Source organism: Lepidochelys olivacea (genome assembly GCF_965140295.1).
Source record: "Lepidochelys olivacea isolate rLepOli2 genome assembly, chromosome: 9".
Taxonomy (NCBI): domain Eukaryota; kingdom Metazoa; phylum Chordata; order Testudines; family Cheloniidae; genus Lepidochelys; species Lepidochelys olivacea.
Window position 1 is genome coordinate 63,536,468 of NC_140419.1, and position 17,631 is coordinate 63,554,098.

Genomic DNA, 17,631 nt, shown 5'->3' on the forward strand with positions numbered 1-17,631 from the left:
TTCTATCCGTAAAGCTTTTTAAAATGAAGTTTAGGGTATTTGCTAATTTGCACATTAATGTATTGGATACTTTGCTTAAAATGTCACACAATGTCTGGCGGTTAATGCACAAAGGAGTGTTGATGAGTCAGGTTCCTTGCACTGAATGCTCACTTATTTTGCTTTCCTGTCACAAACACTGACTGAGGAGATTTGGAATCTGCTTGCTATGGCTTGTATTGATTCAAGTTATTCAAAATAACCAATCAGGCAAACATGACCGTTAAAGAGAGGAGCGACAGGGTAAAAGGTCATATGGCAGTCTCCATCATTAGCTCAGGATGTAAAGAGAGCTGGGTGTGCTGTCACAGGCAACTGCTGGTAAGTGAATCTATCTCTTTGCTTTTCCTTTGTAACATAAAATTCCTACTAGCGTTACTATTCTACTATGTTGTTTATGCTGTTGCAAAGCTGTATTGTTAGTTTCTGTAAAATTTATTTTATTTTCAGCCTGCCTAGATTATTTTTGCTTTCTAAATAGTGCAAAATAAATGCCTTCACAATAACACTCTGACTGCACTTTTGAAGAGATTATCAAAGCATGTGCATTACATGCAGATCTATTGCTCCTCAATAGCTGGGAAAAATTATTTAAATTGTAGTCCCAGTACATAATAGATCACCTTGTTTTAAGCATAAGCAGAGAAGGTGTTGGCACCACTCAGATGTAAGCCTGGGGGCATTTCACAAATTTTAAGCTGCATTTGAAGTGTGAATATTGAGCAGACTCAGGGCTGGGCAGTATAGGAGAGAAATATATTAGAATGGAACTAAAGTTCAATAGTAGAGCTGGTGAAAAAAGGCAATTCTTTTCAGTGAAAATTTTTAAAGGAAACAAAACTGGTTTTACTTTGTTCAAAAATACCTCACAAAATGTTTAAATTTTTCTATCAAAAGGTTTTTTAAAAAGCCGTGGTGCAAACTGAAATGAAATATGTTTGGTATTTATTCCCCCTCCTCCCGGTATCTTCCCTTTTCTCCGCCAGAGACAGATGAGGTTGTTTTAAACAACTAACAAAATCATCCAAAGCACAGGACTTGGCAGTGATAGTGGACTTCAGCTACCCAAACATGTGTTGGGAAGATAGTACAGCAGGGCACAGATTATCCAACAAGTTCTTGGAATGCATAGGAGATTTTTTTTTTATTTCAGAAGGTGGAGAAAGCACCTAGGGGAGAGACGGTTCTAGATTTAATTTTGACAAATAGGAAGGAACTGATTGAGAATTGGAAAGTGGAAGGCAGCGTGGGTGAACATGATCATGAAATGGTAGAGTTCCTGATTCTAAGGAATGGTAGGAGAGAAAATAGCAGAATAAAGATAATGGATTTCAAGAAGGCAGACTTTAGCAAACTCAGGGAGTTGGTAGGGAAGATCCCATGGGAAGCAAGTCTAAGGCGAAAAACAGTTTGAGAGAACTGGCAGTTTTTCAGACAGACATTAAGGGCGCAAGAGCAAACTATTCTACTTCATAGGAAAAATAGGAAGTATGGCAAGAGACCACACTGTCTTAACCAGAGATCTTCAATGATCTGAAAATGGAAAGGAGTCCTACAAAAGGTGGAAACTAGATCAAATTACGAAGGATGAATATTAAAAAAATAAACCCACAAGCATATAGGGACAAATTTAAAAGGCCAAAGCACAAAATGAGATTAAATAAACCAGAGACATAAAGGGTAACAGGAAAACATTCTGCAAATACATTTGAATCAAGAGGAATACCAAGGATAGAGTAGCCCATTACTCAATGAATGGGGAAAGATAGTAACAGAAAATGTGGAAACGGCAGATGAGCTAAATGCCTTCTTTGTTTCAGCTTTCACCGGAAAGGTTAGCGATCAGACATCTAACATAGTGAACATGGAAAATTGTAGAAATTCCAGAGGCCTGGAAGATGGCAAATATAGTGCCAATCTATAGAAAAAGGAATAAGGAGAGCCTGAGGAATTAGACTAGTCAGCTAAAGTTCAGTAGCCAGAAAGATAATGGAGCAAATAATCAAGCAATCAATTTGTAAACACCTAGAAGATAATCAGGTGATAAGTAACAGTCAACATGGAATTGTCAACAACAAATCATGTCAAACGAACCTGTTACCTTTCTTTCACAGGGTAACAAGCCTTGTGGATAGGGGAGAAGTGGTAGACGGGGTATATCTTGACTTTAGTAATGCTTTTGATCTGCTGGTGGGCCACCACACAGTTTGTTTACATTTGCATAGCCGCCCGCCGTTCCCGGCCGATGGTAGCTGCGGGAAGCGGCAGCCAGTATGTCCCTGTGGCCCGCACCGCTTCCCGCAGCTCCCATTGGCTAGGAACTGCAAACTGCAGGCCGCAGGTTGCCCACCACTGCTTTTGATACTGTCTTGCATGACTTATTCATAAACAAACTAGGGAAATATAGCCTAGTTGGAGCTACTATAAGGTGGGTGAATAACTGGTTGGAAAACCATTCCCAGAGAGTAGTTATCAAAGGTTCACAGTCAAGCTGGAAGGGCATATCAAGTGGGGTCCTGCAGGGATCAGTCCTGGTCCAGTTCTCTTCAATATCTTCATCAATGGTTTAGATAATGGCATAGAGCAGGGATGGGCAAACTTTTTGGCCCAACAGCCACATCTGGGTGTGGAAATTGTATGGCAGGCTGTCATGAATATAAAGGGAAAGGTAAACACCTTTAAAATCCCTCCTGGCCAGAGGAAAAACCCTTTCACCTGTAAAGGGTTAAGAAGCTAAGATAACCTCGCTGGCACCTGACCAAAATGACCAATGAGGAGACAAGATACTTTCAAAGCTGGAGGGGGGAGAAACAAAGATTCTCTCTGTGTGTGTGAGGCTTTTGCCAGGAATAGAACAGGAATGGAGTCTTAGAACTTAGTAAGTAATCTAGCTAGATATGTTTCAGAGTAACAGCCGTGTTAGTCTGTCTTCGCAAAAAGAAAAGGAGTACTTGTGGCACCTTAGAGACTAACCAATTTATTTGAGCATGAGCTTTTGTGAGCTACAGCTCACTTCATCGGATGCATACCGTAAGTAAGCTATTACCAGCAGGACAGTGGGGTGGGAGGAGGTATTGTTTCATGGTCTCTGTGTGTATATAATGTCTTCTGCAGTTTCCACGGTATGCATCCGATGAAGTGAGCTGTAGCTCACGAAAGCTCATGCTCAAATAAATTGGTTAGTCTCTAAGGTGCCACAAGTACTCCTTTTCTTCTAGCTAGATATGTATTAGATTTTGTTTTGTTTAAATGGCTGATAAAATAAGCTGTGCTGAATGGAATGGATATTCCTGTTTTTGTGTCTTTTTGTAACTTAAGGTTTTGCCTAGAGGGATTCTCTATGTTTTGAATCTGATTACCCTGTAAGGTATTTACCATCCTGATTTTACAGAGGTGATTCTTTTACCTTTTCTTCTATTAAAATTCTTTGTTTTTTTCATTGTTCTCAACATCCAAGGGTTTGGGTCTGTGGTCACCTATGCAAATTGGTGAGGATTTTTATCAAGCCTTCCCCAGGAAAGGGGGTTTAGGGTTTGGGGAGGATTTTGGGGGGAAAGACGTTTCCAAGCAGGCTCTTTCCCTTTTATATATTCGTTAGATTATTGCTGCCACCACCAAGCAAGTCCAAGGGCAAAAGGTAAAATAGTTTGTACCTTGGGGAAGTTTTAACCTAAGCTGGTAAAAATAAGCTTAAGAGGTTTTCATGCAGGTCCCCACATCTGTACCCAAGAGTTCAAAGTGGGGAAAGAACCTTGACACAAGGCATGAATGTTCACGAAATTGGGGTTGGGATGCAGGAGGGGCTGAGGGCTCTGACTGGGGGTGCAGCCAGAAATGAGAAGCTTAGGGTGTGGGAGGGGGCTCTGGGCTGAGTCAGGGGGTTAGGGTGGAGGGGGTGATGAGGGCTCCGGATGGCGGTGTGGGCTCTGGGATGGGGCTGCAGATGAGGGGTTTGGGGTGCAGGAGGGTGCTCCAGGCTGAGACCAAGGGGTTTGGAGGGCAGGAGTGGGATCAGGGCTGAGGCAGGGGGTTGAGGCATGGGGGTGTGTGAGGGCATCTGGGGGTGCAGGCTCTGGGGATGAGGGGTTTGGGATGTAAGAGGGTGCTTCAGGCTGGGACTGAGGGGTTTGGAGGGTGGGAGGGGGATCAGGGCTTGGGCAGGGGGTTGTGGAGGGGCTCAAGGGTGCAGGCTCTGGGCAGTGCTTACCTCAAGCAGCAACCAAAAACAGCAGCATGTCCACCATCCACAGGCGCCAGCCCTGCAGCTCCCATTGGCTGCAGTTCTCAGCCAATGGGAGCTTCGGGGGCGGTGCTTGGGGTGGGGGCAGCATGCAGAGCCCCCAGGGTGCCCCTTCATGTAGGAGCTGGAAGGGAGACATGCTGCTGCTTCCGGGGGGCATGGCACATGTGTGTGGAGCAGCCCCCAACCCCGCTCCCCAGCTGGAGTGCAGGAGTGGGGCAAGTCCCAGACCCCACTCCCCAGCAGAAGCTCGAGGGCTGGATTAAATCGCCTGGTGGGCTGGATGTGGCCCGTACACCGTAATTTGCCCACCTCTGGCATGGAGAGTACACTTACAAGGTTTGCGGATTATACCAACCTGGGAGGGGTTGCAAGCGCTTTGGAGGATAGGATTAAAATTCAAAATGATCTGGACAACTGAAGAAATTATCTGAAGTAAACAGAATGAAATTCAATGACAAATATAAAGTACTACACTTAAGAAGGAACAATCAGTTGCGCACACGCAGAATGGTAAATGACTGCCTAAGATAGAGTACTGCAGAAAGGGATCTGGGGGTTCTAGTGGATCACAAGCTAAATATGAGTCAGTGTCACAATGTTGCAAAAAAAAAAACCCACAAAAAAACCAAACATCCTTCTGGGAGGTATTAGCAGGAGTGTTGTAAGCAAGACATGAGAAGTAATTCTTCCACTCTACTCCACACTGATAAGGTCCCAGCTGGAGTATTGTGTCCAGTTCTAGGCAACACATTTCAGGAAAGATTTGGACAAATTGGAGAAAGTCCAGAGAAGAGCAACAAAAATTATTAAAGGTCTAGAAAACATGACCTATGAGGGAAGATTGAAAAAATTGTGTTTGTTTAGTTTGGAGAAGACTGAGGGGGAACATAACAGTTTTCAAGTACATCAAAGGTTGTGTTGCCGGCACCCAGTGCCGAGAGGCTGAACAACAGCTTGAGTGGTTCGTTACCCGGTGTGCTACACCCAATAATCACAACGGGGTGGAGAAGCAGAAAAGTTTATTTGCAGCTGCAAAAAGGTACAGGGAGAATAAAATCTCAAATCCTGCACAACAGAGCAGGAAGTTACACAGGCTTTTATACATCCTTTTTTCCAGCATACTTATCCAATAGCAAGCTGCTCCAAGTATCCATATAGCCAGCCAATCCAGTTCCCAGCTAGTTCCCTGATTCTCTGTATCATTTGTAAAACTATACATAAAGCTGCTTTATTCAGCATTGTTCTTCCATATCTCCCCTGTTTGGCCTTGCTTAGTTTCAGGCAGTCTGACTCTGCAACATACTGTTGCAGATTCTCAGCATAACTGCTGTGTGTGCCTCCAGGCGGGGGGGCCAAGGACACTTGGGCCTAGCACGCAGAGCTGCTGCGAGTGCCTCCAGGCGGGGGGGGGGGGCAAGGACACAGGGGCCTAGTGCGAGGGGGCTTCATCGACACTCGTGGTCTTCCATCCCCTCGAGTTACCTAGTGGCCATGCCCCAGTGTTCCCAACAGTTGTTACGAGGAGGGTAAAGAATTGTTCTCTTTAGCCTTTGAGGATAGGATAAGAAGTAATGGGCTTAAATTGCAGCTAAGGTGGTTTAGGTTGAACATTAGGAAAAAAACTTCCTAACAGTCAGGGTAGTTAAACACTGGATCAAAGTGCCTAAGGAGTTTGTGGAATCTGTAATTGGAGGTTTTTAAGATCAGGTTAGACAAACCACTGTCAGGAATGGTCTAGTTATTACTTAGTCCTTCCTTGAGTACTGAGGACTGGACTAGATGACCTCTCAAGGTCCCTTCCAGTCCTACACGTCTATGATTTGTTTTCAGTGGACAAGGGGGGGGGGAAGGGAAGGGGTAAGAAAGGGGGAGGGAGAAGAAAAATGGGGAAAAAATGTTGAGGCCCACTCAATCAAAAATCAAAATGATTTTTTAAAATTTGAGTGAGAAATCAGAAAAAAATTATTCAATTTTTTAAATGCAGATGTTCATGTTCAAAAAGGATACTTTTTGTCGGAAAAGTTTTTACACAAAAACATTTGACCCTCTGGGATATCTACCTGTGTCATTTCTGACAACAGGTGCATGATAAGGAGATGCTTCGTTCCTGTTTTATGAAGGAGATAGGGATCCTGCTTGCTTCCGTCCCCTGTGTGGGTGGTTATACAAAAGCTGTCAGTGAGAGTCATGCTAATGCAGTCTCTAACCTGCAGTATTCCAGGTGAGAGCGTACCAGCAATTTATAATGGCATTGCGTTTTCAGTATTGTTTTATATCATGTTCTTTATATAACCTAATATTTCTTTTGCTTTTTTGTCCACTGTTCTGTATTTATTAATTAATATTGCAGGAGCAAGATAAAACTCTATTGTGATAGGCTCTGTACAAACAGAGTTAAAAGGACAGCCCCGGTCCCAAAAAATTTAAAATCTAATTTAAGACAAGATACAATAATGAGTGTATACAGCAAGGGAAATGGAAATAGTCAACTCTTCTTAATGCCAGAGAATCTAATAGTGAAATTTGGGCACAGGAGGGCAAAGACCAGTTAGACCAAAGCTGGCTGATAGGAAGTGGTTGGGCAACAAAAGGACTGTGATGGGTCAGGGGGTGGGGGGTGTCACAATGGCCCCCTGAGGACTGTCTCCTGATGTGCTGAAATTACTTCTGAGCCCATTTTCCCTGCTAGCTTGGAACTCCAGAACCCTGCCTTGTTCAGCCAGACACACTAGCCTGCTGCAACACAGACTCAGGGCCTGGGCAACACCCCCAAAGCTGCAGACTTTAACCAAAAACAGCTCAGCAGATTACCTCTCCTGCATCCGGACACCCAGTTCCCAATGGGATCCAAACCCCAAAAAATCAGTTTTACTCTGTATAAAGCTTGTACAGGGTAAACTCATACATTTTCCGCCCTCTATAACACTGATAGAGAGATATGCACAGCTGTTTGCTCCCCCCAGGTATTAATCACTTACTCTGGGTTCATTAATAAACAAAAGTGACTTTATTAAGTATAAAAAGTAGGATTTAAGTGGTTTCAGATAATAACAGACAGAACAAAGTAAGTTACCAAGCAAAATAAAGCAAAACCACGCAAGTCTAAACCTAATATATTAAGAAACTGATTACAGGAAATATCTCACCCTCAGAGATGTTCCAATAAGCTTCTTTCACAGACTAAAAGAAAAGGAGTACTTGTGGCACCTTAGAGACTAACAAATTTATTTGAGCATAAGCTTTCATGATCTATAGCTCATTTCATCGAATATATGCGGTGGAAAATACAGTGGGGAGATTTATATATACACGGAACATGAAAAAATGGGTGTTATCATAAACACTGTAACGAGAGTGATCAGGTAAGGTGAGCTATTACCAGCAGGAGAGCCGGAGGGTGGGGTGGGGGCCTTTTGTAGTGATAATCAAGGTGGGCCATTTCCAGCAGTTGACAAGAATGTCTGAGGAACAGTAGGGGGGGAAATAAACATGAGGAAATAGTTTTACTTTGTGTAATGACACATCCACTCCCAGTCTTTATTCAAGCCTAAGTTAATTATATCCAGTCTGCAAATTAATTCCAATTCAGCAGTCTCTCGTTGGAGTCTGTTTTTGAAGTTTTTTTGTTGAAGAATTGCCACTTTTAGGTCTGTAATCGAGTGACCAAAGAGATTGAAGTGTTCTCTGTCTGGTTTTTGAATGTTATAGTTCTTGACGTTTGATTTGTGTCCATTTATTCTTGTCCAGTTTGGCCAATGTACCTGATCACTCTTGTGACAGTGTGTATGGTAACACCCATTGTTTCATGTTCTCTGTGTATGTAAATCTCCCCACTGTATTTTCCACTGCATGTATCCAATGAAGTGAGCTGTAGCTGATGAAAGCTTATGCTCAAATAAATTTGTTGGTCTCTAAGTTGCCACAAGTATTCCTTTTCTTTTTGTGGATACAGACTAACACGGCTGCTACTCTGAAACCTTTCACAGACTAGACTCCTTCCTAGTCTGGGCCCAATCCTTTCCCCTGGTACAGTCCTTGTTATTTCTGGCAGACATCTTAGGTGGTAAGCAGAGGTGTTCTCATGACTTACAGCCCTTTCTGTCCTGCTCCACCCCTTTTTATAGCTTTGGCACATCTTTTATCTCTCTGGATCCCCACCCCTCCTTCTAAATGGAAAAGTACCAAATTTAAGATGGATTTAATTATCAGGTGCCATGGACACATGTCACTGTAAGACCCCAGCCTCCATTCTTCTTGGGCTGGCCCACACGTACACAGGAAGGTTTGCAAGTAAACAGAGCCAGTTACAGTTCATTGATTCTGAAGTACCCTTAATGGCTTCTACTCAATATGTTTACATCAGTAATACAAGTTTATATCTTATTCTCCTAACTTCAGAAATAGAAATAATACATGCAAACAAATGGGATGAACACACCCAGTACATTATAAGCTTTGTAATGATACCTTACAAGAGACCTTTTGCATAAAGCATATTCCAGTTACATCATATTCACATGTATGGAGTGCAATGTCAAAGTGGTTGGGCAACAAACAAAGGCGTGCTGGAGAAAATGAGGAAACCACATATAGCTGGTTGGAGAACTTTCCAGGAGGTTTGGGGATGGATAAGGGGGCTTAGTGCAGTTGGGTCACTAACAGGAAGGGTAAATCAGGCATTAGCAGTTGACGATTGTGGAATTGAAGACCTATGATTTAGTTAGTACAATTCTCAGTGCTCAAAGGGTTAAATGGAAAATGTCCAAGAGAAAACTTCCAAGCTATTAAATCATAAACGGCTAGCACATCCTGTAAACAGTAACGACATCAGAGAGGGGAACATCTGCTAAGAAAGAGCTCGTGAGAGTAGCAAACACACTGCGTGTGGAGGGGAGATAGGAGGGCGGAATGGAGAAGGTCAAAAGGAGGTAACTAATAACGTAACAGGCACTAGATACAGGGAGCTGGAGCGGATAACACCCAAGGACCTTTCCTGCCCCAATAGTGATGATATTCAGCCATTCACTATGAGGTTTGTTTTTTAAAATTAAGTTAGAAGTAAATGTCATGTGCGTGATTCATCAGTGCCATGTAGCTAAGTCAGGGTACGTCTATAAAACCCACAGCAGCAAGGCTCAGAGCCTGGGTCGACGGACTTCAGCAACAACTAGCTGTAGAGACATAGCAGCTCGAGCTGGAGCCCACCCCCCTCCATAGGCTTGAGAGTCAGAACTCCTGCCTGAGCCACAATATCTGGGCAGCTATTTTCTGTCAACCCAGGCTCTGAGACTTGCTGCCGCTCCCTGGGTAGACGTACCTCAGTGGCCACTGTAAAGGGACCATTCTAGGGTCATGCATATTTATCCATCCATTACCGTTTTCGGCTCCACACATATCCAGACTAATCAGCACCCCCCCACCCCAACCTTCTAAAATAGCCTTTCTCTAGGGTAGAGGAGGGCAAACTACAGCCTGTGGGCCACATCCGGCCCGTGGGACTGTCCTGCCTGGCCCTTGAGCTCCCAGCTGGGGAGGCTAGCCCCCGGCCCCTCCTCTGCTGTCCCCCCTCCCCCACAGCCTCAGCTCGCTACGCTGCCAGCACTCTGGGCAGTGGGGCTGCGAGCTTCTGCCAGGCAGCGTGGCGGTGTGGCTGGCTCTGGCTGGGTGGCGCGGCTGCCAGTCCTGCTGCTCTGAGCAGCATGGCAAGGGAGCGGAGAGTTGGGGGGGGGTTGGATAAGGGGCAGAGGATCCTGTGGGGGCATCAGGGGTTGGGGAACAGGCGGGGTTGGTTAGGCGTGGGAGTCCTGGGGAACCTGTCAGTGGGCAGGGGTGTGGACAGGGGTTGGGGCAGCCAGGGGACAGGGAGTAGGGGGGTTTGGATAGGGGGTGGGGTCCTGGGGGGGCAGTTAGGTGTGGGAGGGTCCCGGGAGGGGGCAGTCAGCGGACAAGGAGCTGGATGGGTCAGAAGTTCTGAGGGGGGCAGTCAGGGGGCGGGAAGTGGGAGGGGGCAAATAGGGCATGGGGGCCAGGCTGTTTGGGGAAGCCTGGCCCTCCATACAGTTTTGGAGCCCTGATGTGGCTCTCAGGCCAAAAAGTTTCCCCACCCTTGCTCTAGAGGCATGTTTTCAACTCCTTTGAAGTCAATGACAGAAAATATCATATTGCCTTTATATAAATCCATGGTACACCCACATCTTGAATATTGCATACAGATGTGGTTACCCCATCTCAAAAAAGATATATTGAAATTGGAAAAGGTTCAATAAAGGGCAACAAAATGATTAGCGGTATGGAACAGCTTCCATATGAGGAGAGATTAATAAGATTAGGACTTTTCAGCTTGGAAAAGAGATGACTAAGGGGGGATATGATTGAAGTCTATAAAATCATGACTGATGTGGAGAAAGTAAATAAGGAAGTGTTATTTACTCCTTCACATAACACAAAAACTAGGGATCATCAAATGAAACTAATAGGCAGCAGGTTTAAAACAAACAAAAGGAAATATTGCTTCACACAACGCACAGTCCGTCTCTGGAACTCTTTGCCAGAGGTTGATGTGAAGGCCAAGACTGTAACAGGGGTCAAAAAAAAACTAGCTAAGTTCATGGAGGATAGGTCCATCAATGGCTACTAGCCAAGAGGGGCAGGGATGGTGTCCCTAGCCTCTGTTTGCCAGAAGCTGGGAGTCGGTGACAGGGGATGGATCACTTGATGATTACCTGTTCTGTTCATTCCCTCTTGGGTACCTGCCATTGGCCGCTGTCGGAAGACAGGATACTGGGCTAGATGGACCTTTGGACTGACCCAGTATGGCCGCTCTTAAGTTCAATGGGACTCTTTTCATTGACTTCAATGCGCTTTGGATGAGGCCCAAAGTTAGGACTTTTTGTGTGTGACACAGTAAGTTACTAATATCAGTGACTAGACATTTCTGCCTTGGCATTTACTGTAACATAAAATCATTTAATTCCCAATAGATTCTGGCAATTCCTTCTCTCTTGTGCAGGGCCTGCCCTTCTTTACTGTAGTGAAGGAAAGACTTTCACCAGCAGGTGTATTCCTGGAAAACCTACTGGCCAGGGGTTGTTATTGCTGGTAATAGAGGGTGGGGCAAAAGTAGGAGGGGGGTGTCGATAGGATAAAAGGATGGGGAAATCTGAAAACAGCCTCCTAGATTATCGTTCTGTGGCACGATAAGATTGCTAGTGATTGACAGAAACTGACTATCCAACCAGACCAGCTTAAAGACCTCATCAGATATCAATCCAAGTGGCACTCAGACTGAGAGGGGGCCACGACATTTTGGGATTTTCCAGGATGATGATGATGAATTAACAAAATAAATCCCTGAGGAGAAATTCTAGCAGCAGGTGGTTTACATTGCTTCAGGTTTAGGTTTCAGATAACACAGATGATACTACAGAAATTAAAGCCTGAAGTTCAAGGTCACAGGGGATTAAAAAGCAGGTGCCAGGCATCTAAAGAAAAGGGTATTTCCAGGTTAGACTCCACCTGCCAGACACAAGTATATCTATTGTAGTATTGTAATAAAGTTTTGTTGAACAGATCAATACAATTTCTAAATGCAGCTGTTGCAGCCTTAAATCCAATTTCAAGCTGACTTTCTCCTTCAGATAATGGGGGAAACACAGTCATCTGTTTACTAAGGGCCTGATTCAAAGCTCATGAATGGGAATCTTTCCCTTGACTGCAGTGGACCCCTAAATACAACACTTAAAAATGGAATTTCAGTCATGGGCAGGGGGTCTGAAGCTCTCGTGTTGGGGCAGGTATGTGGATATAAGTTTCTAATAATTCTTAGCACATATGTAGGGCCAGAGTCTGGGACTATTACACTGGCTCATCTGGAGGGGGAAGTGTGGAGTTACGCTGCTTTGGGACACACACACTCCCAGTATGCAAGGGGAACCCACATACACTCTGCCCCCACCCCTTAGGACCCTGTGAATCCATCCCACCTCACAGATAAGTGCATTGGGGAATAAAGCCATGGTCATGCTTCTCCCCACCCCTTTTGGTGTCATTTCTGCTTTTCGGGGGGTAGGAGAGGAGAGAACAATTCTTGTGTTTCTCCAACACAGGAATCCCTGGGGAGGGTCTGAGGTGGGTACGGGAATGGCATGAAGGATGCCATTAAACATTACTGATTCTCACAACACTTCTGAATTAGGTAGGGAAATTATCCCTCGATTTCACCTCTGTCTCAGTGACTTAACTCAGGGGGTGTCAGTTTTAGTTGGAATTAGATCCCGGGGTTCCTGGCCTCTAATCCAGTGCTCAGACCACTGGTAACCTTTGGGGACAATTACTAGTTATTGCTGCTGCAAAACAAAATTTCCCCAGGAGGTCGTCAGATCCCCGGCAGCTCCACAATTCCTCTCCTCCCCTTTCTCCAACATCCTTCACAGCCCCGAATGTCCTATGTTGCATTAAGACACTCCTAGACAGGAGAGCTACATGCAGCTCCTACCACAGACTCTCCTTGGGTCAGCCATAGGACAAATACGACCTTAGATCTTGCCGTGCCATATGCTAACTGTGCAGCCTTCGCATTCTCCTACGGGAGGGATTCGTCTGGAACTGCAGGTCACTTGTAGTGATTGCATTGATCCCGTCATTACCATGCGTGTTGCTGATTTTTACTGTATGTTTCCACAGGGTCCTGCTGGCATTGTACCAAAACGTTACCTGCTAGTGCAGGCCTCCTTGGCAGGATGAGTTACAGAATGATGAGCCAGTGCCTGAGTATGTATAAATTCCTTCCAGTACTGAAACATATCTCAGAATAGTATTAGTTGGACACTGAAATGTGCGTCAATCTCTGTTTTAAGCCCTTTTTGTAACCCCTGTGTTCTGGAGCAGCCAGGACCTGTCTGACCCCTTGTGTAATCTAGATCAACCTCAGGGCTGCTCCAACTTATGCTCTGCTTCCCATGGCCCACAAGGCCTTAGCAAGCTAAAAATAGCAGCAGTGCATGGCAGTTATGGTGCTTTTCAATCCCAACAGTAGTAGGGTTGATGTGGTAGGACAGGCTTCAGCATGTACTAGCAACATGAATATACACCTCAGCTTGTACTCAGGCAGCTAATATGTGCCCCCATGTCTTCACTACCATTGTTACCCGTGTTACCTACATTAAAGCTAGCACTGGTATTTGTAGAGTCCATGGCCAGAAGGGACCATTCTGCTCATCTAGTCTTATCTTCAATGTAACACAGGCCAGAGAACTGCCCCAAAATAATTCCTAGAGCAGAGCTTTTAGAAAAACATCATCCAATTTTGATTTTAAAATTGCCACTGATGGAGAATCCACCACAACCATTGGTTGGTACATTGTTCCAAGGGTTAAATTACCTCACAGTTAAAAAATTATACTGTATTTCCAATCTGAATTCGTCTAGCTTCAACTTCCAACCATTGGATTGTGTTAGACCTTTCTCTGCTAGATTGAAGAGCCCATGATCAAATATTTTTCCCATGTAGCTGCCTATAGATATGATCAAGCCTTCCCCCCCACCCTTAACCTCCTCTATAAATTAACTAGATTGAGCTCCTTGAGCCTATCACTATGAGGCAAGATTTCTAATGCCTATCTGTGCTACAATTGCACCCTCATATTGCAGTGCAGATATACGCAGAGCCCTTACTCCAGCTCTTCTCTTAGTGATCAATGGCTCCATGTCTAGTTGGCAGTCGGTATCAAGTGGAGTGCCCCAAGGGTCGGTCCTCAGGCTGGTTTTGTTCAATATCTTCATAAATGATCTGGAGGATGGTGTGGATTGCACCCTCAGCAAGTTTGCAGATGACACTAAACTGGGAGGAGAGGTAGATACGCTGGAGGGTCGGGATAGGATACAGAGGGACCTAGACAAATTAGAGGATTGGGCCAAAAGAAATCTGATGAGGTTCAACAAGGACAAGTGCAGAGTTCTGCACTTAGGATGGAAGAATCCCATGCACCGCTACAGACTAGGGACCAAATGGCTAGACAGCAGTTCTGCAGAAAAGGACCTAGGGGTTACCGTGGACGAGAAGCTGGATATGAGTCAACAGTATGCCCTTGTTGCCAAGAAGGCCAATGGCATTTTGGGATGTATAAGTAGGGGCATTGCCAGCAGATCAAGGGACGTGATCATTCCCCTCCATTCGACATTGGTGAGGCCTCATCCGAAGTACTGTGTCCAGTTTTGGACCCCACACTACAAGAAGGATGTGGAAAAATTGGAAAACGTCCAGCGGAGGGCAACAAAAACGATTAGGGGACTGGAACACATGACTTATGAGGAGAGGCTGAGGGAACTAGGATTGTTTAGTCTGTGGAAGAGAAGAATGAGGGGGGATTTGATAGCTGCTTTCAACTACCTGAAAGGGGGTTCCAAAGAGGATGACTCTAGACTGTTCTCAGTGATAGCAGATGACAGAACAAGGAGTAATGGTCTCAAGTTGCAGTAGGGGAGGTTTAGGTTGGATATTAGGAAAAACTTTTTCACTAGGAGGGTGGTGAAACACTGGAATGCGTTACCTCGGGAGGTGGTGGAATCTCCTTCCTTAGAAGTTTTTAAGGTTAGGCTTGACAAAGCCCTGGCTGGGATGATTTAATTGGGGATTGGTCCTGCTTGAGCAGGGGGTTAGACTAGATGACTTCCAACCCTGATATTCTGTGATTCTATGATTCTTTGGCTGTGGAGATCCTCTGCATGAAGAGTATCCTCAGGGACTCATTTCCACCCCATTTAAGGCCACCTTATGTTGCCAGAACAGCACAAATTAACCTACGTGTGAGTGAGAATCAGTACCTGCTGGTGCAGCCTCTGTAAGCATTACATTATCTGCAATAGCTCAAGCCCAGCCTTTGGCATTCCACTCTGTTTTACTGACCGATAACATTGTTGAGACTTACCTGGGTATTAAGAACATAAGAACGGCCACACTGGGTCAGACCAATGATCCATCTAGCCCAGTATCCTGTCTTCTGACAGTGGCCAATGCACCACTGGAATTGTAGGTGAATAATTACCACCACTTACTTTGGGACCCCAGATTTTGGCTCTCAGGGTGCATTTTGACCCAAGGCCAGCCCCGAGTGCCCGCGAAAAGTGCTGGGTGAAGAGTACATCAGAGAGAAGTCCTCAGTTTGCTCAGTGAGGGCCTTATTCACTAGTGCTTTCTGGCCTGAAAACTGGCCACAAAGCAGCTGACCAGCTGAGTCCTCTCCCCACTATCCATCCTGGTAAGGGGCCTGCCTGCCAGGCGCAGAGGTAGCTTTATTAACTCTCCACTTCCTTTGGTGGAGCTCCCAGAAGAATGAGTGAGAGGAGGTGTGGCCGCAGCATCCCTATGCCATGGCTAGTTCCAGCTTGTAGTCAGTCCCATGGTAGACAGGATACAAGTTAGGGTATCCCTCAGAGCTGCTCGAAGCTACCCTGAGAGTTGAACTGGCCCCTTGAAATGAGGCCTACAATGAGCATAGAATGGGGAACAGCAGCAATGAAAACTTTCTACGTTAGCCCTTTCCAACATGCCCCAACCCTGTCAGGATGCACCACTTCTATGCCTGTTCCATTCTTGGCCACCCTTCTGAGGCTGCCAGCCTCAGAGATGAAGTGGCTGAGTGGTAAAGGCAATGGACTGCTAATCCCCTGTTCTCTGCATGTATGGGGCTGAATCTTCTGCTTTACCACTGGAACAACTTACCAAGGGCTGCGGGAGATTCGCCAGGACTGGCAATTTTCAAATCAAGACTGGGTGTCTTTTTCTAAAAATAGATGCTCTAGTTCAACCAGGAATTATTTCAGAGAAGTCCTGGGCCCTGTGCTATACCCCAGGCCAGCCGAGATGATTGTAGTGACCCGCTCTGGCCTAGCAATCTATGGAGCAAGAGTGCCCATTGCAAATGGCGATGGGCCCAGGCTACACAGGTTCAGATACAGGTTCAGATTTCAGCTCCCTCCCCTGCCCACAGCACCAGAGTCCAGGGACGTCTGACTTTGGGATTCTAGCTCAAGCCTCTCTAAGGATATGTTGACACTTACCGTGGTGTGTAGAGTACATTCACTGCACACACCCCTAGTACAGGTGTAAATAACTGTGTAGATGGTTAGGCACTGCTTAGGCAAGCGGAGAAGAGATCCAGTGAGTAGGTACCCTGCATGTCTCTGCATACCCAAGCCGTGCCTCCCCCATCTATGCTGCAGTGTCCCCCACGTGTTCACCGCCAGAGCCTTTTGCCCACTGCAGAGAGCTGCCAGAACCTTTCCCTGGTGCCTCCCCTCTGCCAGAGCCTTTCACTGCCACATGTAGCTATACACCGCAGCATGAATGCAGCCTGCTTTTCACTGTGGCATGTTGCTACACATACCCTACATGCCACCAGCATAGATGAGGTGATTCAGCCACCTGTCCAGTAGGAAATGCACAGAGAGCACCAACTGCTTAAACATATGCCAACGAACCACCATCAGAAAGGTTAATGTTTCATCACAGCCTTTCTGGTCCAGAGACACATTAACGTCACTGATGAACAGGTCCCCATCACCATTCCCCTGTCCTAGATCCCCAAATGAACATTTTTTTTGTAGATCTGGGATAAATACTGCATAATACTGTCTAGCCTGACTCTTCCTAGCTTCCCTTTCTCTCTAGCGCTGCTGCTGGTTTTCCATTGGGCTCTAAAAACAGCAGAAGCCCAAGAACATAGAACCGTTGGTGTGGGGTCTTCAGTGCTGCTGACTGCATTGCCCACTGATGATCAAACAGTCATAGACCATATACAGTGGGAATACATAAATAGCACAGTTTCCGATATTGTGGATTACTATAGAACTGGAAGCAAACCTACGATCTATAAAGCATATGAAGAGAGAATCATTTTCTATTCCAACGGCTCCCTCTTGTTGAAAAACGTACAAGAGACAGACAGCGGGACCTACAGAGCTACCATCAATTTGAACAAAATTGAAGCCAGGGAAACTACACTGTTCGTCTTAGGTAAGTGAAAGAGCAGAAGTATTTATAAAACAGCACATTAAAACAACTGGCAGCACACAAATTTTTTGCACTGGATAGATCACTAATGTGAACAGAGGCTGTGCGTGTGCATGTTTCAAGGAAGCAGCTGCACAACCTGTTATTATCACATAAAACAGCCCTGAAGTCATTTATAAAACATTTACCCCTGTAAATCTGGACAAGAATCCATTACGTTTGACAAGGGGGAGGAAACTTCTAAAAAATGAAAAAGAAGCTGGATATCAGAGGGAAAATAGTTTTATTATGAGATCTGTTCACTCTATTTAGTCAATTCTGCCTTTACAGGCAAAATGCC

At 45.3% G+C, this 17,631-nt stretch overlaps 1 protein-coding gene across 5 annotated transcripts in view; it reads left to right on the top strand.

Moving 5' to 3' along the window:
• The first annotated feature begins 242 nt into the window (after positions 1-242).
• The window catches only part of LOC311526479 (uncharacterized protein), a 40,161-nt gene continuing 22,772 nt past the window's right edge, over positions 243-17,631 (top strand). For 3 of the 5 annotated variants that reach the window (XM_084639574.1, XM_084639578.1, XM_084639577.1), the window contains exons 1-4: positions 322-360; positions 11,920-12,075; positions 12,965-13,051; positions 16,950-17,294. In XM_084639574.1, coding sequence (XP_084495700.1) covers positions 13,021-13,051; positions 16,950-17,294 — 376 coding nt within the window. In that variant the 5' untranslated portion in view covers positions 322-360; positions 11,920-12,075; positions 12,965-13,020. Of the gene's footprint in view, positions 361-6,426; positions 6,504-11,919; positions 12,076-12,964; positions 13,052-16,949; positions 17,295-17,631 lie in introns of those variants that run through there. The other 2 variants (XM_084639575.1, XM_084639576.1) reach the window with 2 other exon arrangements.